This window comes from Meriones unguiculatus, chromosome 4, assembly GCF_030254825.1.
Source record: "Meriones unguiculatus strain TT.TT164.6M chromosome 4, Bangor_MerUng_6.1, whole genome shotgun sequence".
NCBI lineage: Eukaryota > Metazoa > Chordata > Mammalia > Rodentia > Muridae > Meriones > Meriones unguiculatus.
The window spans coordinates 88,962,522-88,984,961 of NC_083352.1; the positions used below are offsets into that span (position 1 = coordinate 88,962,522).

At 41.3% G+C, this 22,440-nt stretch overlaps 1 protein-coding gene and 1 pseudogene across 4 annotated transcripts in view; one reads left to right on the forward strand and one right to left on the reverse strand.

Moving 5' to 3' along the window:
• The window catches only part of Ift81 (intraflagellar transport 81), an 83,515-nt gene that overhangs the window by 52,392 nt on the left and 8,683 nt on the right, over nt 1-22,440 (forward strand). For all 4 annotated transcript variants that reach the window (XM_060382414.1, XM_060382413.1, XM_021631393.2 and 1 more), the window contains exons 12-17: nt 7,282-7,431; nt 11,746-11,874; nt 13,325-13,414; nt 19,793-19,879; nt 20,814-20,885; nt 21,355-21,440. In XM_060382414.1, coding sequence (XP_060238397.1) covers nt 7,282-7,431; nt 11,746-11,874; nt 13,325-13,414; nt 19,793-19,879; nt 20,814-20,885; nt 21,355-21,440 — 614 coding nt within the window. The remainder of the gene's footprint in view (nt 1-7,281; nt 7,432-11,745; nt 11,875-13,324; nt 13,415-19,792; nt 19,880-20,813; nt 20,886-21,354; nt 21,441-22,440) is intronic.
• LOC110545352 (small ribosomal subunit protein eS26-like) lies at nt 10,916-11,281 on the reverse strand (annotated as a pseudogene).

Genomic DNA, 22,440 nt, shown 5'->3' on the forward strand with positions numbered 1-22,440 from the left:
TTATTGCTTATATCCTATTCCTTTTTTTTTTTTTTTTTTTTGTTCTTCCTTTAAAATGATCACTTGTGCTAGGTGGTGGTGCATGCCTTTAATCCCAGCACTCAAGGAGGCAGGTGAATTTCTGAGAATTCATGGCCAGCCTGGTCTACAGAGTGAGTTCCAGGACTGCCAAGGCTACACGGAGAAACCCTGTCTTGAAAACATCAAAACTAAAAGAAATGATTACTTGTTTTTTTTTTTTTTTTTCTTGTAAAGACAGGATTTCTTATAGTTTAGACTGGCCTTGACTCTTCACGTAGTCAAAAAGAACCTTGAACTTTTTATCCTGCCTCCATCTTCCAAGTGCTGTGAATTGCAGGAGTATACCACCACATCTGCCTTAGTTGTTGCTCTGTTGCTGGAAAGAGACAGCATGACCATGGCAACTCTTACAAAGGAAAGCATTTAACTGGGAGCTGGCTTAAAGTTTCAGAGGCTTCATCCATTATCATCATGGCAGGGAACATGGTGCTGGGGAAGTAGTTGAGAACTTCATCCTGATCTGTAGGCAGAAAGAGGGGCAGGGAGAGAGAGGGAGAGAGAGAGAAATTGGGCTTTCCCAGTGACATACTTCTTCCAATAAGGCCACACCTGCTAATCTTTATAATCCTTTCAAATTGTACCACTCCCCAGTGACTAAACATTCAAATATAGGAGCCTATGGGAGCCATTCTTAAACTACTACACCATCCAGTTTTTATGCCGCCCTGGGCACCAGCCTGGTGTTCCATGCATGCTAGGCAAGCACCCTACCCGTTGAGCTATATCCCTAGTATCTCTTTTTATGTTTTGCTTTGCTGTATTTTGTTTTGCGATGGTATTCATCTAGCTCAGGCTGGCTTCCAATTCAGACTGTCTTCCTCAGCCTACTGAATACCAGGATTACAGATATGTATCACTATGCCTGTATTATGCCCCCTCACCCACAGCTTGATTTAGCTAGCTTAACGATTACTCCAGCTTCTTCCTCCATGTGCCCTCCACATATCAATCTTGTGCCCTCGCAGCTCACATTATCACCCTAGTGTTATTTCCAGTATTCCCACTAACCTTCACCATGCTTACTACTAGTCTGTGTCCATGTCATTTCAGCCCCTTAGTTCTACCCATCATTCTCAGTCCTTGCAATTCAGCCTACTGATCTTACATCCATAAATACTCCCAGCACCCTAGGATGTAACCTCTGCACAGTTTCCTAGTCTACTCGTTTCCCTGCATCTCTGGACCCTCTGCTGTGCCTCTTCACTACTGAGCCATCCTGCCAGGCCCCACTCTCACTCCTCTGAACCAGAAAAGGGAGGGTAGTTCTTAGCTGACCTTCTCATGAGTGCACCGGGAGCCTATCAGGCTTCCTATGTGAGCATACCATTGCTGTGGGAGCTAACAGAGTATGTGCTTGCTTTTGCTTGTGTTTTAGATCTTGTGGTATACTACGCTGCTAATTTTCATCTCTAGTATGGTAAATATCACCAGTTGGAACCACATAAAACCTTGAGATCTCTGACAACTTTAAGAGGCTCACTGGGCAAGGTAGTGCACTTCTGTAACGTCAGCTCTTAGAATAGTAAGACAAGGGGATGGTGAGTTCAAGGCCAGCCTGGGCCAAGTCAAAAAGTTTACATAAAGGGTTCAGAAAATTTGAGAACCACTGTTACAGAATCAGAAGCAAAACACAGCAGGCCAGTGAGAAAGTGAAGCGGAGGCAAGCATGTTGTTCCACAAGATCCCTGCAGGCGCTTGAGAAATGACGAAAAGCCAACCTCCCTATAAAGAAGTATGGGCTAAAGAGGACGCTTGGTACACTTTTTAGCTAGATTGTAAAAGTATTATAAATAGCCTTCTGAAGAGCAGTTTGGCAGAATATCAGAAATGCAAGTTCCTTTTGACCATTTCTAGAAAAATATCCTACAGAAATTATGAAGTGTATATTTAAGGCCAGCATGGTGACACAAAGCTATAATCCCAGTACCTAGGAGGCAGGAAGATCTGAAATTGGAGGCCAGCCTATGTAGCAAGATCCTTATCTCAAAAAATAAAAATGTTTGACAAATCAATGCATATGTATTGTTTGTATGTTACTTAAAAGCCCCCAAATAACCTAAAGTCCAAGTAGTAATTAGAAGGAATGTCCAATGAAATGAGAACATTGCTAATGTGTTTCTTTCTCCTTAATGAGCCAAGAGCAGAAGGGTACACTTAGATGCTTCGATGGCCACCTATCGCTCCTTTGTGTAGAACTGTGACTCATGTGACCCTGACCATACCCTTCCCCTAGGCAGAACGTACAGTGAGTGCCAAATAATAACCAGTTCTCACAGGGTACGGGGAGAACTGTGGGCTTGTTCTTCCTCCAAAAGCATTTCTAACTGTCAGCTTTTAAAATAGTTGTGGAGCACAGCAAGATAGAGAAGGGAAATTGGCCTAGATGTTACACAGGACAGCAGATGGGCAGGGCTGGTTTCATTTTGGGCTCTTTGCCCAGGACACTTTTAATAGAATGTATAGTTACTCTAGGGATTCTGAGTCTGTGGTTATATGAGGCTTATACATTTATTCTTTAAAAGGAAAATTAGCAAGTTATTAGAGTCTAGGTACTTCAGTATTGCCCAGATTTTTCAAGTAGCTTTTGTAGCCTAGCCATTGAAAAGTTGCTGTGTAGGGGCTTGATTCCTGAGCAGCAAGACTAACTTAATTATAGAGAAATTCTTGGAGAACCAGGCATGGTGGCACATTTTGTAATCCTAGCCTTTGGAAGTGGAGGCAAGAAGATCCATTCAAGGCTGCCTTTTGAATTGGAGGCCAGCCTTGCTGCAAGGGACACTGGGACAATAGGTCCCTCTCTATTCCCATCCAATATATCATTAAACCCCATGTGTTGTCGCGTGCCTGCATTACCAGCACAAGGAGGCCAAGGCCAAGGGTCATATTCAGACTGCATAGGAAGACCCTGTCTCAAAAATCCACAAAGAACAGAGTGCAGGGAATCTTATGAAAGAATGGGGGGTTAGTAAGACCTAGAGAGGACAGGAGTGCCACAAGAGCCAAATATATCTGGGCACAGGGGTCTTTTCTGAGACTGTATCTCCAACCAAGGACCATGCATGGAGATTACCTAGGAGCCCTGCTCAGACATAGCCCATGGCAGCTCAGCATCCAAGTGGGTTTCCCTAGTAAGGGGAACAGGAACTGTCTCTGACATGAACTCAGTGGCAGGCTCTTTGATCTCTGCCCCTGAGGGAGGAGCACCCTTCCTAGGCCACAGAGGAGGACATTGCAGCCAGTCCTGATGAGACCTAATAAACTAGGGTTGGATGAAAGGGGAGGAAAACCTCCCCTATCAGTGGACTTAGAGAGGTACAGGGAGGAGATGAGGGAGGGAGGGTGAGATTGGGAGGGAATGAAGGAGGGGGCTACAGCTGGGATGCAAAGTAAATAACCTGTAATTTATATATAAAAGAATACTACAGCGAAAAAAAAAGTCACAAAGGAAAAAAAAGGAAAAGTATTTTTCAACTTCGTTTCTCTAGAGCTTGTTTTTGAAACCGTGGATAGCAAGTTCATGGGATGATGTAACAGAATTTTGGAGTCATAAAAAAATTGGCAGCAGTAAAAGGTTTTTTACTATGCACTAACCAAAAACGAATTCAAATCAAATATGTGCAAACATGTAATGACGCTGCAGTATTTCTGTCAGTGGTAACTCTTGTTGTAACGCAGGACCTCTCTGCAACCCCGTTTTGAACACACACAAACACAAATAGCACTGCACATGCCATCACACCATGCTCACATTTAACACCATTGGTCTATTAGGAGTTGTAATGTTTCTGCTGTCCCTACAGTACTTTCTGCTGTTACAGAAACACAGCGGTCTGACTACAGCACACACAGACTTCGTATTTCTACCATCAGTCTTCAGTGTGTATCAAATTAGTTTATCTTTGGACTGGTTTGTGTTACAGTGTTTGAGGGGCATGCTGGTAATCCCAGCACTCAGGAGGCGGAGGCAGACGGATCTCTGTGAATTCAAAGCCAGCCTGGTCTACAGAGTCCAGGACAGCCACGGCTACACAGAGAAACCCTGTCTTGAAAAACAAAAACAAGAAATGGTTGTGTGAGTTGCTGTCTTGAATTTCACTGAAAAATATTGTTAAATTACCTTTAACCTAGGATTAAGACAAAATTTACAATTTTGAGATGGCCATAAACATACTGCTACCATTTTGACCTGTGTGTGATGTGAAGCAGCATTTTCAACACTAATGGTATTAAGTCGAAATATTGTAGGGCTGGAGAGATGGCAAAACAGTTAAGAATACTAGTTGTTCTCACAAAGGACCCAGGTTCAGGTCTAATTCCCTCTTCTGGCCTCAGCAGCAGCAGACACACACATGGTACACAGACATATACATACATATACATATATATATATATATATGTATACATATATATATACACACACATATATGTGCAACACACACATAAAATAATATATATAATGTATGTATTAAATATATAATATATATGTGCAACACGCACATAAAATAATATATAATGTATGTATTAAATATATAATATATATGTGCAACACGCACATAAAATAAAAAATTTAGAAATCAAGTATTTAAGTGGGGCGTGGCGACACACCACACACCTTTGACCCCAGCACTCAGGAGGCAGAGGCAGGCGGATCTCTAGTTTGAGACCAGCCTGGTCTACAAGGCAAGTTCCAGGCCAGACAGGGCTACACAGAGAAACCTTATCTCAAAAAGCCAAAAACCATTAAGAATAAATAAATAAATGAAATATTAAAAAAACCAAAATATTAATCAGCTTTGAGAACTATTGAAAGTACTCTGCATCCGGTAGTGTCAAATATTCAATTGAGATCTGACTCCTTTTTTTCTTTCTTCTTTCTTTCCTTTTTTTATTTTTTGGTTTTTTGAGACCGGGTTTTTCTGTGTAGCCCTGGCCGTCCTGGAATTCACTCTGTAGACCAGGCTGGCCTCGAACTCACAAAGATTCACCTGCCTCTGCCTCCCTGAGTGCTGGAATTACAGGCATGTGCCACCAATGCTTGGCGGAGACGTAATCCTTTATGTAAAAAGCATGTCTTTCTTATCAACGACAAAGAAGCTTAGAAGGAGAGTCCTCACTGGCATAGTATCCTTGAACCTCACCTTTCTCTCATTTCTAAGATTTCAGTCGGTATTATGTTCATTACTTTATTAGTATGTTATTCCTTATTAAGCTTCTCACCTTAAAACAAATAGAAGCACTGTACAGCTGGGTGTCATGGTACATGCCCTTAATCCTAGCACTAAGGAGACAGAGGCAGAAAGCTCTCTGTAAAGTCAAGGTCAGCCTGGTCTACGTCACAAGCTCAGGACAGTAAAGGCTGCATAGTGAGACCCTGTGTCCGAAAAAATCAAGAAACAAAACAAAGAGAAGCACTGTGTATTCACAATGGTTGCTAATGAACTGTCTGATGTTGGGTAGTACAGGAGGAGCTTGCTGTTATATGGAAGTGGTATGCTTATAGCAGCCAGGGTCCTTACCATAGAATCATTCATTATCTATTTAATAAAACTCTACATGGCAGAAAAATTACATAGTAAGAAAAGAAGAAATGGAGTGAGTGTGGAAGTGTTTCTTTCTAGTAGTTTTTCATTTGCCCCTAGCCTTTGTTTCTCACAGTAAGCAGTACTTTTGTGAAGCCAGTGTCTCAGGACTCATGCCCAGCCTGTTTCTGCTTCCTAGAATGCTAGTCTCTGCTTCTTTCTTCTCCCTTTCACATACTCCAATGTCTTCACTTTTGTCATGAAGGTAACTTATTCCAAGAAGCTTCCTATGTGTTCCCTCCTGTAACCCCAGTCACTATTTCCTATCTTCACCCCAACACAAGTTAAGTTACTACCTGCTCTTAGGGTACCTTCAGTTCCTTATAATATTCACCAGCGTTGTAAATCTAGATGGTTTCTTTTTTTTTTTTTTTCTAGATGGTTCATTTAAGCTTGATGAGTGGAGTAGTAGCATCTGCCACAGTGCCTAGCATGTGATATGTGATAAGTAATGTTTATCATATGAATTTCCTGAAATATTTTCTTTCACTTGGCTTTCCAGACTCTAGTCGGTATTAATGATGGCTCTTTAATTAGTGTAGTGTTGCTGTTGCTTGGCTATTACACAGAGGTAAGTGGCTGAATTAAATGAGGCCCTGCTAACCTTCAGTATTCTTAACTTCTTACATTTTAGGATGAGTTCCTACCCCATGCATTAAATGCTTCCTAGGAAAACAGCCACAGTCTGTTTCTCAGGTGACAGATACTTACTGTTGCTGACTCCAGTTGTCTGTATTGAGCCCAGAGAATCAAGTGCATGTCTAGCAGAACACAGTCATTCATAAGACTCCATGATGAAGTGGTCGTGGTAGCACACATCTGTGATCCCAGCACTCAGGAAGCAGAGGCAGGCAGATCTCTTGTGATTTTGAGGTCAGCCTTGTCTACAAAGCAAGTCAAGGACAGCCAGGGCTATACAGTGAAACCCTATCTTTAAAAAAAAAAAAAAAAAGGCTCGATGACAAGACTAAGGGCAGATCTACTCACTGCCTCTTCCTCCTTCTTTAGACCTTTGTACTGTTTGGGGGTTGGATTTCTTTCTTTCCTTCTCTTTCTTTTTTTCTTCCTTTCTTTCTTGCTTTCTTGCTTTTTTTTCGTTTATTTGTGAAGAGCTTTTATGAAAGGATTAGAATACTTGGGTAAGTTAAAAATGAATATATATATATATATTTATTATTAAGAAGTGAGTCTTAACGCTGGAGAGATGGCTCAGTGATAAGAGCACTTTGTGCTCTTCCAGAAGAACCAGGTTCATAGCTGGATACGGCGGCACGTGCCTGGCCAGCCTGGTCTACATAGCAAGTTCTAAGATAGCTAGGGCTGGATAGAGACCTTATCTGATAAAAACAAACAAGAACCAGGTTGGTTCACAGCCCCAGTGTGGCTCACAGCATAGCAAGCATCCTGACTCCGGTTCCTAGGAGTCTGACACCTCTCCTGACGTGTGTCTCCTGTGTGCATATGGTGCACACACCAAGTGCATGAATGTTAGCAGTCAGTCTTTACTAGTTTTCTAAGAAAACTGGGCTAGTGTGTATTCTGATGTGTGGCCTGCTAGATAGAGAGGAAAAGCTTTCTAATACAATGAGTTTATTTATAATGCTTGGGTACTTTTTTTCAGTTCAAGCGCTACGTCAGTAAACTTCGAAGCAAGAGTACAGTTTTCAAAAAGAAGCATCAGATAATAGCTGAGTTTAAGGCTGAATTCGGCCTCTTGCAGAGGACAGAAGAACTTCTGAAGCAACGTCAGGAGACCATCCAGCATCAACTGGTAATACAGCTTTATCGCAGCTGCTAAAAATACAAATGTCAGAGGCTTATGGCTTGTAGCTGAGGTCATTGTTTTTACTGGAAAATCATCCAATTATTAATTTTCTTTGATTAATTACAGAGATGTCATATAAGCTGATTCATTTATTTTTTTAATGCAGCAGTAAGCACTGCCTTTTAAAAATATGTGTGCCTACTTTGCAGTTATTAATAGAAGTTGGAAGTCCAAGCAGGTTTTTCTTTCGGTTAGCTAGTTAATAAGAGTAAAATTATCATTCCAAGCAAGTGATTGTAAGACATTTCTTTTTCATGGCTTACACACGCACTTCCAAGGAGCTTTGGAAAGATGCTGTGTGGAAGTTTGCCTGCAGGCTTGTTCCGTGTGCTTGTGCGTGGCTTGGCAGGTGAACGCTGAAGCTCTGCTGCTGAGCTTCGGTGTGCCAGCTGCCGGCAGTGCTCCTGGTGTGACATTTGGGAAAATGTCTTCCCCAATCGGGATGCTGCTGTGAACAGGCAGTCCTGGTTGAGGTCAAGGGCATTTCACATTTGGCTGGCAATATGAACTTTCCAGTTTCGTGATGATGAATAGTCTGTTTCTGGAGAAATTTAAGACTAAATTTACTGTGAACCAAACATGGATCCTGACAACACTGGTTTTAAACTTGATAGTGGTAACTGCATTATTGTTCAGATTATTTTCTAATTTCCTCTTGATTCCCTTAGCTTTGACTTAAAAGCAAACGTAGGGATTTCTCAAGCTCCTTTAGTGCTGCAGTAATCAGTCTGTCTCTGCCTTTTACCTGGACTCCAGTTATGTCTGTGTTAGCCTTATTCACCATTCCCCGTGCTTCTTTTTTATTGTTACCACATTACTTGTTTGTTGACTGTGTGTGTCCATATGCGTGTGTGGTGGCATGTGTGGATATCAGAGGGCACCTTCTAGGAGTCTCTTCCCTCCTTCCACTCTGTGGGTCCCAGGGATCAGACTCATGTCCCATATTTTTTTTTATTGGTTATGCTTCATTTTTTCTTTTTTCATTCCATATTATTATTTCTCATAGTGGTTCACTTTGGGTTGTTTTATTGTTTTTGGTTTGGTTTGGTTTGGTTTGGTTTGGTTTGGTTTGGTTTTTCCGAGACAGGGTTTCTCTGTATGGTCCTGGCAGACCAGGCTGGCCTCAAACTCACAGAGATCCGCCTGCCTCTGCCTCCTGAGTGCTGGGATTACAGGTGCTTTGCTAGCTTCTAGTTCATTAATCTTGTATGTATGTGTGTCTGTGTTTATGTTTAGTCCATTTATTGAGTTTTTAATCTCAGTTATTTTATTTTTCCATCTTAGAATTTCAGGTTTATTCTATCTTATAGATCCTACTTGTTGGCTTTAAAGTTCCTGTTATTAACTTTATACTGACATCCATTTCTCTTGTATATTTTTCTTGTTTTTTAGTGGTTGGTCCTGTTTATTTATATATATATATATATTTTTAATTTATATTTTTTACTGGATGCCAGACATCACATGTGGTTAAATTTTTATGGCCCTGGCTATATTAATTTTCCTTCCAAATGATTATTTATTTATTTATTTGGTTTTTAGAGACAGGGTTTCTCTGTGTAGCCTTGGCTGTCTTGGGCTCACTTTGTAGACCAGGCTGGCATTGAACACATGGAGATCCACCTGCTTCTATCTCCCAGAATGTTGGGATTATAGGCATGCTCCACCATGCCTGGCTGGATTTAATTTCTTTCTTGAAGATCACTTTAATCCAATAGAGGGGTAATGTTAGAGCTGATATATTTCTAGTTTTCACCTACTCATAAAGATACAGTCCTTATAGCACTAGCACAGACTTTATTCCTCAGAATTGGTTGTTACTGTTGGGCCTGGGTCTGGCTGTTAGGTTATATCTATACTTCTAAGATGCAGCCCTCTGTGCTAGCTGGAAACCAGGGCATTTACCAGGGCCGCTATGTGTTGACAAGTCTTGAATCGCTATCCCTGTCCCGCTAATACTGTGAAAATGCTGAAATCTGTGTATATCTCTTAAGCAATCATATCCCAGTTTCTATGCAGTTTCTGAGTATCTTCCTTTGCTGTGCACAGCTTGGGATTTTGATTATCCCTACAGAGGAAACTGCATACAAATTGTGTGCTAATTTTCTGTGATTTCCTCCCCTCTGTTATGTCTATTCTATGTCCTGTTCTCTTTTTATGTCCTGTTGGCTGCACAGAAATCCAACCATTTGGAATATTCTTCAATTATATTTTTTTATCCTTCTTTGAGATAGGGTCTTACTGTGTAGTCTAGGCTACCTTGAAACTCACTATGTTGTCTAAGATGGCTTTGAAATCCTCATCCTCCTGCCTCAGTCTTCTGGGTTCTGGAATTATAGTCATGTGCCACCATGCGTGGCTTTCAATAGGTTTTTGTTTTGTTTTGGTTTTGGTTTCTCGACACGGTGTTTCTCTGTGTAGTCCTGGCTATCCTGGAACTCCTCTGTAGACCAGGCTGGCCTACAGAGGCCTTGAAATCACAGATATCCACCTGTCTCTGCCTCCTGAATACTGGAATTAAAGGCGAGCACCACCATGCTTGGCTTGCATCTTCTTATTACTCAACCTTTTAGCAGCATTTAACACAACTGACCCTTTCTTCTTCCCTGTAACATTTTTCTACAGGCACTAGGGAGATAGTTTGGTCAGGAAAGAGCTTGCCATGTAGGCATGAGAACCTGAGTTCAATCCTTAGCACCATGTAAAAGTCCATCAATGCAAGCGTATAATCCTGGCACCAGAGAGCCAGAGATAAGACGATTGCTGGGGCTCATTGACAAGTCAGTCTAGCCAAGTCTCCGAGCTCCATGTTCAGTTACACTGTCTCGGAAAAATACGGTGGAGGGGACTGGAGAGATGGTTCAGAGGTTAACACTGACCGTTCTTCCAAAGGTCCCTAGTTTGATTCCCAGCAACCACATGGTGGCTTATAACCATCTATAATGCGATCTAGTACCCTCTTCTGGCCTTCAGGCACATATGCAGGCAGTATACTGTATAAATAATAAATAAATAAATCTAAAAAAATGAAAAAAAATATGTTGGAGAGCAATTGAGAAGGACACCTGGAATCAACCTCTGGCCTCCACATATATGCAAACTCTCACACATGTGCATGCACACACACATCTTTCCACTTGTGTCCAGAATGTTACACTCTCATGTTTTTCCTACAGACTGACATTTCTGCTCCATTTCTGGGCTCCCACTTCTGTACTTCCATCAGAGCTTTGCTTAGATGTCTATACTTTTTGTAACAACCTTATGGTTTAAGTTTCCACTCTGTTCTCACCTTGAATGTATTCTACTTATTTATTTTTTTTTATCGTGTGTTTTTCCACTATAAATAAGCTTTTTTTTTTTAAGTATAACTTCCATTTTATTTGTCCAGAGTAATTTTTCTCTGTCCTTCTGTTACCAATGCCTTTGTCTTTACATGGGCTTTGGTGGAGGCTGTGGTGCAGCACCAGCAGGTCTAAATCATGGTCGGGGTGTTTGGTCCTTCCGGGCCTCACGAGATCAATTCCTAACCACCTTGCTGTGAATGGCGCAGCTCACGCAGTAATGCAGCTTGACACAGAGTTTGGGAAGCACATAAGTGTCAAAGACACTTGCTTTGGATATGTCCCTCACAGCAGCGGCCTCTACAATGTTCCGAATGACGAACTTCTTAATGGCCTTGTCCTTGGGTACGCAGCAGGCGCAGTTCGCAGCAAGCGCAGTTCCTGCAGCGAATTGGCTACGCATGGCCATTTTTACGCATGGCTCGACAGTTGTTGCTTCTTTTTTTGGTCATCTTGGAGTCGAGACCAGAGAGAGGTAGAAATGAGCTTTTTGAGGGAAAAGCCCACCCCCTTTTGCTCACGGCTCTATACTGGTAACTAGAGCTGTGCTCAAAAAAGCTAGTATATAAGAAGGACCAGGTAAGCAAATGGAAACAACTTGTCACTTGCGAATGCATGCATGCCAAATATTTATTGGGTACATCATGTGTTTTAGGTTCTATGCTAAGTATACAACATTACTTGAGAATCTGAAATTAGATATACTTCCTACACATCTGAAGATAGCATGGCAACTTTTGAGTGTAGGTTTATAGTGTATAAAGACCTGTTCTTGGAGGAAGTAATAATTGAAGTGAGTGAGATTGTCTGTTAGGATTCTAAACAAATGTATATTATTCATAACTTCTCATTAGAAATAGGAAATACTTTTTTGGGGGAAAGATGTCAGCTCTCACGGCCCTTTCATTTCTTATAGCGAACTATTGAAGAGAAGAAGGGTATATCTGGATACAGTTACACCCAAGAAGAGCTGGAAAGAGTGTCAGCCCTGAAGAGTGAGGTTGATGAGATGAAAGGCCGAACCCTGGACGATATGTCTGAAATGGTGATGCCACCTTCTGTCCTGCTCACTTTGTTGACTTATGTGGTTACAAGGCAGTTCTTTGGTGTTGAGGCTTCAGTTAAACACTTAAATATTAAGCTCTATGCATTGGTTACCTTTACTCTTTTGCCACATGCTTGCATGGTTCTAGGAGTTGACCTAAGTGGGACAGTGAGGCAATGAAGAAAGGACAGACACACAGGCATAGGTACAGAAAAGCTGGGGTCCATGGTCTGGGCTCTGAGAAACTGCAGCCCTACAGCACGCTTAGCTGTTTATTCATGCACAGAGGAACAAAGAGGCCAGGTTAGCTCATCCTCATAGGAGCAGTCTCTGTGGGGAGCAGGAGAAAGCTATGGTGGACATTTTCTGCATGTGCTGTCAACTTTCACACTCAGACCAAAGAAAAGATTTGCCTGGTAAAGGCTGTGCCACTCCCTCAGGACTCAGGCGTTGGTGCTTGACATGGCCACTCATGTCAACAACACACATTCACTCAAGACTTCACTTTCTCCCTACGTTCTCTCATCTATGTGGGCTTTTTTAAAATTAGTCTCTTGAATTTTTCCATCATAATATGATTGTTCAACTTTAAACAGTATACTCTGTGTCTTAATATAACATTAAAGAAATGTTTATGGTAAAAATAAGTACTAGAATTATTTCATCTTTGTATATGTTCTTGATATTCCAGACAGTGTTGCTGTTACTCAGATTCACTGGGACATTTTCATCAGGCATCATATTAAAATATTTTCTTGTTTGTTGGTAAATAGTTGCTTCCCCAAAGACTACCCTGTGTACATCCTATAACTTTCTAGATTTTGCCCACATCTAAATACTAACCCTAAAAATGATTAGTATTTAGTATAGAGGAGGCCTCCAGGACTTCTATTCTGTCAGGACAGTCATATTAAGTATACATATTTGTGTGTATTTTACATGACCTCCTGAATTACGTATGTTTTACAGACAATAATGTTATAATGGTATACAAGTAACTTGTTGCTTTATGCATTCAGTCTGTATTATAGACATTTCCTCTTTTTGCAATCGTGATAATTGATATTTGGAACCAACAAGTGGTGTTTCACCTTGCTAAGAAATTAACATTGACTAGCCAGGCTTAATGGCACAAACCTTTACTCCCAGTACTTGGGAAACAGTTCTCTGTGAGTTCGAGGCCAGCCTGGTGTACATAGTGAGTTCCAGGACAGCCAGAACTACATAGTGAGATCCTGTCTCCCCATAAACAAAAACAAAAACAAAACAAAACAAAAAAAAAAACAAGAAAAGAGAAATTAACATCCACTAAATCCCTTCCCTATTGTTTGGCACTGAAGTAATTTATGGGTTTTATTTTTTAAGTCTTTATTTAACTATATATGTATCATATCTTTTCATTTTTTTAGATGTCATTTTTGTTTGTTTGTTTTTTTGCTTTGAATGACAGGTAAAAAAACTGAATTCCCTGGTATCAGAAAAGAAGTCAGCTCTAGCTCCAGTTATAAAAGAACTACGACAGTTGCGTCAGAAATGTCAAGTAAGTTTGGCTTTGATACCTTTAGCTCTGTCTTACTCAGATGTACTAGGTGGACTCTTAAGTATTTAGCTTGGGAGATAATGTAAACGAAGTTATTGTCACAGTATTGAGGTGCCATAGGCCAGTGATGACGTGGCCCACAAAGGTTTTGTTGAGTTGATGCTGCTTATTTTGTCATAAGTTAGCAAGGGATGGGGAGTAGGAAGTCAAACTGAAATACAAACTGCAGCCAGGTGAAATTTTCAAAAATCATTTACACTTGAAAGCTGTAAATATTGGACCCTATTCTTCTGTGGCCAGGTAATGGCTGAGTATCACAGCACTAGCAAATCAGCCTTAGATGGACGAGCTTACTGTTCTGACAGGCATGGTGGGCACTGCAGTGGGGTAAGCACAGGGCCATTACTTGGGAGCTTATTCTAAGCACTGCTCTGAAGATGAACTGTCAGAAGGTAAGTGCTCTCCACAGCAGGGTCCAGCAGCCTCTACCATTTGGCATCAGCAGCTGCTACTTCAACATTCTCTGGAGTAATCGTAAGTTTGAGTGTGAGCCATCTCACATGTGCCTGCGGATGGAACTAGAAAACTACTTCTACATGAAAACCATCTGTCAGAGTTAGCCCCAGAGTGGAAAATCACATACACTTTGAAAACAGTCAGACATAATTTTATTTTTGTAGAAAATGCCATGCAGTCTGAGATAGGTTTGGTAGTTTATGCAGATAGACAAATGGGAGACAAAAGCAGAGATCTGATACCTTCTTCTGGCTGCCAAGGGCCCCTGAATATCTCTGTGACAGATGCTCACAGAGACATATGTATACATATAAATAAAAGTAAACCTTTTCTTAAGTCTTTGTTTTGTGGGTTGCTGTTGGATCTCCTGCTCCAACTGTGAGTGAATGATGTTACTAAGGCATTGTTTCCATGCTTCTTTACTGAGCCCAAAAGAATCTTTATTATAGAAAACAATTTCAAGGCCAGCTAAAGCTACCTGAGATCTTGTCCCAAAAATATTATTTTTCCTATCTGCTCCTTTATCACACACATGCACACATGTACTCACGCATGCACACATGTGCACACACACACACACACACACGTACACACACGGGGAGAGAGAGAGAGAGAGAGAGAGAGAATAAAAGGGCCTTAAATATTTTCAGGAAATTTTGTGGGAGTTAATGAATAGATTTTAGTATTTATCTGCCTGTTTGTTTGTTTGTTTGTTTGTTGACAGGGTCTAATTATGTAGCCCTGGCTGGCCTGAAACTTACTATATAGACCAGGCTGGCTTTGAATTCCCAGAGATTCACCTGCCTCTGCCCCTAAGTGCTGGCATTAAGGACACATGACAAAGACCTGCTTAGTTTATTTTTGCAGTGTGTGTGCATGCACACTAGCACCATGCGGCAGAGGTGCAGCAACTGTGGGGCCAGAAGAAGCCCTTGAGCCCTGGGTTTGGGGTCACAGATGGCTGTGAGCCACCCATGTAGGTGCTGTGTTCTGTATTCAGGGTTTCTAGAAGAGTAGTGAGTGCTCATAACTTCAGAGCCATCTTTCCAGGCCCTAAGTAATTACCTAATGGCTGCCTTAAATTTGCTTTCTATATATATTTACTTCCTAAAAATGAAATTAATCTTATGGGCTAGATGTAGCTCAGTAACAGAGCTTGTATGTAGTATGTGAAAAGTCATGGGTAAAGTTTCCTAATATATACACATATACACACACAAAAATTATCTCAAACGCACATTTTTATTGAAAGCAGACTACAGTCAACCCTGATTAATATGGTCAGAATTTTTTGGTATACATTTCTTCCTTCTCATACTTTACTCATTTTTAGAGAAATCTTAAATTAGATTTTGTTGTGTGATATAATCAGAAAGGTTTATTTTAATAGGTAAGTTTAGCTTATTTCTGTTTATTGACATACAAACATATTTAGTCTTAGTGGGATCATTTTATGTTTTTATTTTGATTTTAAAGCCTGTGCAGAAGCTCTCTGTTTCACTCTCACATTACGTGTGTATAAGTGACTGTGTGTTACAGCTTGTGATTTTGTTCTATCCTCTATGTTTCTAACTTTTTGATTAATCACCCATTCATTAGATAGTATCTATTAATTTCCACCTTGAAAAGTGAGGGCACTTGTTTGGTTTAGTTTTGTGGTCTTTTTAACTCCTTTCTGCCCACTTCCTCTGACAGCAGAGTTTTGTTTGCTGTGTTATTTTTCTTAGTGTTTGCCTGTGCCCTTTGATTGTGCTTATACTGTGGTCTACCTTTGTACCTGGAAAGCTATCCTCTGACATTCTCCTACTACTAGCAATTTAAAAAACAAAACAAACAAAGCAAGAAAGCCAGCATTCTGATGCTGTCTTCTGCCTTCCTTCCCTTCAAAAATGCCTCCTTCAGCATTAGGTCATTCCTGCCTTACCAGAGCATGAATGTTTAGTTTTGTGCCATGACCCCACTTCGCGCTTTGTTTTTAGCACTTACATCTGTGACTACAGATCAGGTACTCATCCCCAGTCCTGTCTGTCCTTCATTGCCCTTCTCTCTGTAAGGTTTCCACTGATAGAGGCCTAAGAAATTATTCCAAAGATCAGTAGCCCCCAGTGATCCGGCAGCCTAGAGTTTGTTCGCATACTTCCGTAACAGCTTAGTAGCCCATGTTTTCTTTCTGGAGTATTTGTACGGAGTGTAGCTCTGCAGACTGTGGGGTGAAGTGTGGTGGTAGAGTAAGGGCCAGCCTAACTTGGTAACTGGATCATAAAAAGAGCACATACTGCCCAGTGGTTGAGTACAGGATCCACAGAATGATCAGGTTCCTTAGAAGTATTGAAAACTTTCTGGTGAATAGAAGTTGTGCTTAATAGATAAAGTCTCCAGAAACCTTTCTAGGTGGAAAGAGTTCTGCAGGTGGGTCTTCGTCACAGTTGCTCAACACTATGGTGTGCTTAATGTCGTGAATTACACACTTAAATTTGGAAAAATGAGGCAGGATCACACCATATCCTGCACCCTTGTAATCCTAGCATTCAGGAGGCAGAGGCAGGAGATCGCTGCAAGTTTAGGCCAGCTAGTTCTATAACAGTAAGTTTCAGGCCAGCCAAGGCTACATAATGAGATCCTGTCTCCAGAGGCAAAAAAAAAAAAAAAAAAAAAAAATTGGGGATGATGGAGCCAAGTGTGGTAATACATACGTGTAAATCCTTTTGTTTAGGGCACTGGGGCTTGACAACTGTGAGTTAGAGCCCAGGCTGCATCATGACATAGCAAGACCCTGTCTCAAAAACAAAATAGTAAAGAAGAGCAACTTCATGGGAGGTGTGTTTTAACATGCCTAAAAACTTCCCTTGCAAAATCAAACAAACCAAAAACCTTTCCTTGTAAATTCTGTCTTATCTTTATTTCTTCCTACCTTTATTCTTGGTGATACTGAAAAATTGTTTTGCCTGCTAGTGGAGCAGGCAAGCTGGGTTTCTTATTGCTTGAAGCATCCTTTTATTTCTTTTCACTTAGTTTTCTGTGTTCTTGTTTTGTCCTATGAATCTCAAATATAGCAGATAGCTTGGGCTTTGTGTGGCCGGTCCCATGCATTCACTCAGATTATGGGTGGATCTGGATTTTTCTTTTCGTGTATCCTATATATTATGCTGATTCTTTGCTTAATTTTTTCCTATCCACCTCCCATTCCAAGAGCTGGTTTTTCTTCCCTTATTTCCTTCCTTTATGTTCTTTTCTATCTTTTCCTTTAATTATAATTTTCTCTTTTTCCACACATACGCTTTCCCCACACATATTCTTGACTCAATAAAAGACCAAGGTTAATTAACATCATTTGCTAATACATAGATTTTAGAATAATTTAAATGCCCTCAAACCCACACAGGTGTTGTTATCCTCTGTCATTTTAATTTTTTTTTCTGTCTCTGAGGGTGTCTGTCATGTGTTTCCAGTCTTCTAGTTCCTACTTTACACAGCCATATCTGGTTTAGATTTGCCCCATAGTCACCATTGCTCACCATTGCTGCCTGTATTTCATACCTTTCTCCCAAGCAGCCACCCTCCCTGAAATATTCATTTGTTTATTCATTCATTTTTTTGTTTGTATGGGGGCATATAGTAGAAACAGAAGAGGGCATTAGATTTCCTGGAGCTCAGGTTAAAAGAGGTTGTGAGCCTCTGACATGGGAGCTGGGAACCAAACTCAAGTCCTCTGGGGGAACAGGAAGTGCTCTAACTGCTGGTCCATCTCTCCAGCCCTCAGTTGTTTTTGGTTTATTACTTTGTTTTATTTATTATGTTTGTGTGTGTGTACACTCATGTCTGACTCTGTCATTGTGTGAAACAGCATATGAACAACTGACTCACAACCCTCTCGGCCTCCTGAGAGCTGGGATTGCAGGCATGTGCCGCTCTCACCAGTGGAGCTTCCGTCTCTTGAATTTCAGCAACAGGTGGTGGTTATTCAGTTATTTGGCCTAGTGTTTTAGAATGGGCATAAGCTAGGAGCTAGTTTTAAGCTAATATCTCCTCTTTCGAGTTCTTGTACCATGTAGGGGGAGAAATGTAAACCTTAAGTCAGCACCATGGCAACCAAGCTATAGATCATGATTGCTTTCAGTTTCACAGGTCAAAAAAATCATAAAAAAGCTGTAACCAGCCAGTCATGGTGACACACTCCTTTAATCTCAGCACTCAAAGGGCAGATGCAGGCAGTTCTCTGTGGATCTTGAGATCAGTCTAGTTAAACATAGTAATAAGTTTAAGTTCCAGACCAGCTAGAACTTTGTCTACCCTGTTGTTTTGCTTTGCTTTGTTTTTAAAGAAGGCTCTGTCATCACTGTAGCAAGTTCATCTTACTGAGAAGCTGTCTAAGGACACACAGCTGCTGCCCTTTCTCCCATTTATGGGACATACGATTGCTACATTCATTTATTTATTTTGTGGTGTGTGTGTACATGCATGGTGTCAGAGGAAAACCTGTGGGAGTCAGTTTTTTCACACTGTGGGTCTTGGGAGTTGAACTTCTGTATCATTCAAACTTCTCAACAAGTGCTGTTAGCCACAGAGCCATCCCACAGGCTTCCCCTTTAGCTCATTTCGAGGCATAAAGCAGTCTTTAAACTGTTCTAGTTACCCCAAGCCATATGTAGTCCGTACAACAGAGACAGTACATACAACACATCATCCACAGCAGTCCTGTTTCCAAGGTGCTACTGCATGAAACCAAGGTCGTTTTCAAGCTGATTTTAACCCTTTCTCTTTAGCCTTTAACCCTTTGGAAGTTTCCAAATTGAGAACAGCTGTGGTCTACTATGGGTTCCTCAGTTCCAAATCCTCACCCTGTGTGTTCCGGGTGGTTTCTCTTGCCCCCGTGGATGCTACTGTCCCTCCTCTGCTGTCCAGACGCATTTCCCCAAGATGGCCACAATCAGTCTCTTGTTTCTAAGCCTGATGACGCCACTGTCTTGGCAGTTCAGTTCAGCCCTGGATTTTAAGAGACATTTGTTCCTCCTTAGCAAGCATTTGCAGATATTTATCATCCCTGTGTATTTGCAGCAGATTTTCAGATTATCTCCTTCAAAATATCTAAATAAACTTTGAAACTACTAGAGGAACCTGAATTCACCCTGACTCTGCCCTTTATAGCAGTTTAATCTGGGCAAAATACCTGGCCTTTCTTTATGCTCTCTAATCATCATATGGAGATGACAGTCAGTATCTCTTTCAGCATTGTTAAAGATTTGATTACTGTCCAGTTCGTGTGCCCTGATAGGATTCACAGAGTTCTCATCATACCCTGCATACATCTTCAGCCTCTTTTCTCCCTATTCCCAGACCCATTCCAATAGTGGACTGCTTATATAGCCCTCAATTTTTGTTCTTTTTTTTTTTTTTTTTTTTTGTTAGTTTTTAAGTATCTCCTTTCCCTTGCTTACCTTTCCCTAAACATTCTTATTAATCCCCCATTCTCAGTGTAGATATCCGTTTCTCCAGGAAGTCGTCCCTACTGATCCCCAAGCCTGGATTAGTTCTGAGAGTCCTGTGTGCTCCTGTTCAGGTTCCATTCGTCCACTGAAACCCTTACAACCTGTGGATTCTGAGCATTACTTAGGGGAATGCTGTTTTGTTTGCAGTGTGTCCCCAGCTCCTAAGCCTGGCACAGAGATCAGTACATGGTAGCTATTATTCTTATCAGCACTTCCATCTGTCATAATTCTCACATGTCCAGTTGTTGTATAAATAACTCGTAAGTATGCCAAGAAGCTTAGAGTCGAGTTACAAGACTGACAAGGACATGCATTGTTTCAGAGCCACATTTTGTGCCTTTGTTTTTCACTTAATCATTTGCCCTTTTCAAACTAGGAACTAACCCAGGAGTGTGATGAAAAGAAAGCCCAGTATGATAGCTGTGCAGCAGGACTTGAAAGCAATCGGTCCAAATTAGAGCAGGTAAGAAGAGGGTTTTTATTTTAACAGTTTAGCAAAAGCCACCCATGTGTGGATATTTTCACTCCCTCTGTGTCATGAGATTCATACATCTTCATTGTACTCTCCTAGCCTGCCTCTGAAGCACCAGAAATCTTTATTCCTTTAAAGTTTATATGTAGAATTTTTCCATCTGTACCACTACTGTCAAAGCCTCAGGTCCATTTTCTCCTGCCTAGACTCTCATAGTAACTGCCTGTCTGCTCTTGTTTCCCTACATTTACTCTCTAGAGCATAGTGTCACCCTCCATTGGCTTCCCACTGCACTTGAAGTAACACCTCACATCCAGATTCTGCTGTACTCAGCTCCACCTGCTTTGTCAAGGTCATATCTGTGTTCTGTAGTCTTCCTCCTCATCCAGCATGGTGGCCTTGTGTCTAAACTCTAAACTGGCCAAGCTCGGTCCCTCCTCCAGGTTTTTGTATGTCCTCTACTCTCTGCCTGGGACATTTAGTGTCTTCTCTCCCCTTTTATTTTCATCACTTGGAAATGCAGCCTGAAAGTCAGCCCCTACTCCAGGATGTTTCTGCTCACTCTACCTAGCATTTCCCGAGCTCCTCGTCAGCCTGCCACACTTGGTGTACCACCTACCCAATGCCAAGTTTTCCACGTCATACCTTTACCCATCAGAAATATTCTTTGCCATTTCCTTGTTTATGAGAGCAAGACCTGACCGCCCTCGCTACTGTGCCCTAGCTCACACAAGAGTGCGCGCGTGCACACACACACGCTCAGTGAATGAGCCACTGCGTCTGCAGGTCGCAAAGTGCTACCTGCACTGTTTCCATAAATGAGCTTACGGTGGGGTGGTCCTGATGGTTGTTCTTCTGATGTGCAGTTAAAGCCGACTTCTTTTCTATTATTTCAATAACTTGCTGCCCACTTAACATCATGTAGGAAGTGCGGGGACTCCGTGAAGAATGTCTTCAAGAAGAAAGTAAATACCATTATACAAACTGTATGATTAAGGTAAGTCAGGAATGGGGGTCACAGCTTTTTTGAAAAAGTTTAAAGTTTGTTATTTCTTTTTTTTTTTGTTCTGTTTTTGAGACTGGTTCTCTCTATAGTCCTGGTTGTCCTGGAGCTCACTGTGTAGACCAGGCTGGCCTTAAACGCAAAGAGATCTGCCTGCCTCTGCTTCCTGAGGGCTGGGATCAAAGGTGTGTACTACCACACCTGACTAAAAATTATTTCGTTGGTTGGTTGTGGATGTGTGTGGCCACACATACCATATGCCCTGGTACATCTGTAGAGGTCAGAGAACAGCTTGCAGGACTCAGTACTTTCTTCCACCATGTGAGTCCTGGGGATTGAACTCAGGTTTGTCAGACTTTGCAGGAAGTACCTTTACCTGCTGAACCATTTTGCAGGCCCCTTTTGAAATTCCTTCCCTCAACCCCAATATTAAAGACTTCCTGAAACTTGTCTTTACATTTAGAACCTAGAAGTTCAGCTTCGTCGAGCTACTGATGAGATGAAGGCTTATGTCTCTTCTGATCAACAAGAAAAAAGAAAAGCAATCAGGCAAGTAATTTTTATTTTTATACTGGTTGATTCAATGTTTCCACCTATAGAAGGTTTATAAGTAAGAAAGAAACATACAGAACGTTTCAGCTATCAGATGCCAAGCTGCTGTTGAAGACTGAATTTTAGGACATCCTAGCCCTCTTAACATGGGGTAGGAGCACAGATAGCTGTATTTCTTGCTTGCTTTTTTTCATGTAGCAAATATATATATGTGTGTAAAATATAAAATTTGTCACGTTAGCCACTTCTAAGCATGCAATAAGTAGCACTTAATTCATTCACAGTGCTGAGCCATCACCACTATCTAGTTCCGAACCCTTTCACGGTCTGTTAATTATTAACCTGCACTCTGACCCCCCAGGAATTAGGTGTGCTTTTATATTTGCTCTCTATAAGCATTAGCGTTTTAATGTCATCTCTTTAAGCACACGTGGCTGGGGCTCTGGTCATCTGCTTGCTAATTGTGCAGTGTGACAACTGCCTATTAGTGGAAACCATGTAACTGTGGTGTGCCAGCCTTTAAAATGAGAGCAGTGTATAAATACTGCTTGGTCCTTACATGGTGACTTTTGTAGTCTCCACTGTGGCATACTGTGGTGAATCAACTCTTGCCCTAAAATACATTTGTAGGTAAATTGCAGGTTGTAATAAATGCAGTCATAGAAGTCAGCCTTCTTTGCCCATCATAGCTCAGATGTTTTCTTTTTCTCAGCAAGAACACAAAGGGTAGAAGTCATGTTTGTTTGAGGTCGCTACTGAGATCCTGCGTGGTGGCACATTAGTGTCACCAGAAGGAGCCTGGGAAGTTGTCTGTTGCATAGTCCGTGTAGTATACTGGAAGGCCGGACTGGGGATCTCCTACAAGTAGAGTGACTTTAATACATGCTTTCGCATAGTCAACTATAAAAGTCCTTACTTTGCCAGTTTTTTGTTTTGGTTGATTGCCTTTTGTTTGTTTGTTTGGTTGGTTTGGTTTGGTTTCTCTGTGTAGCCCTGG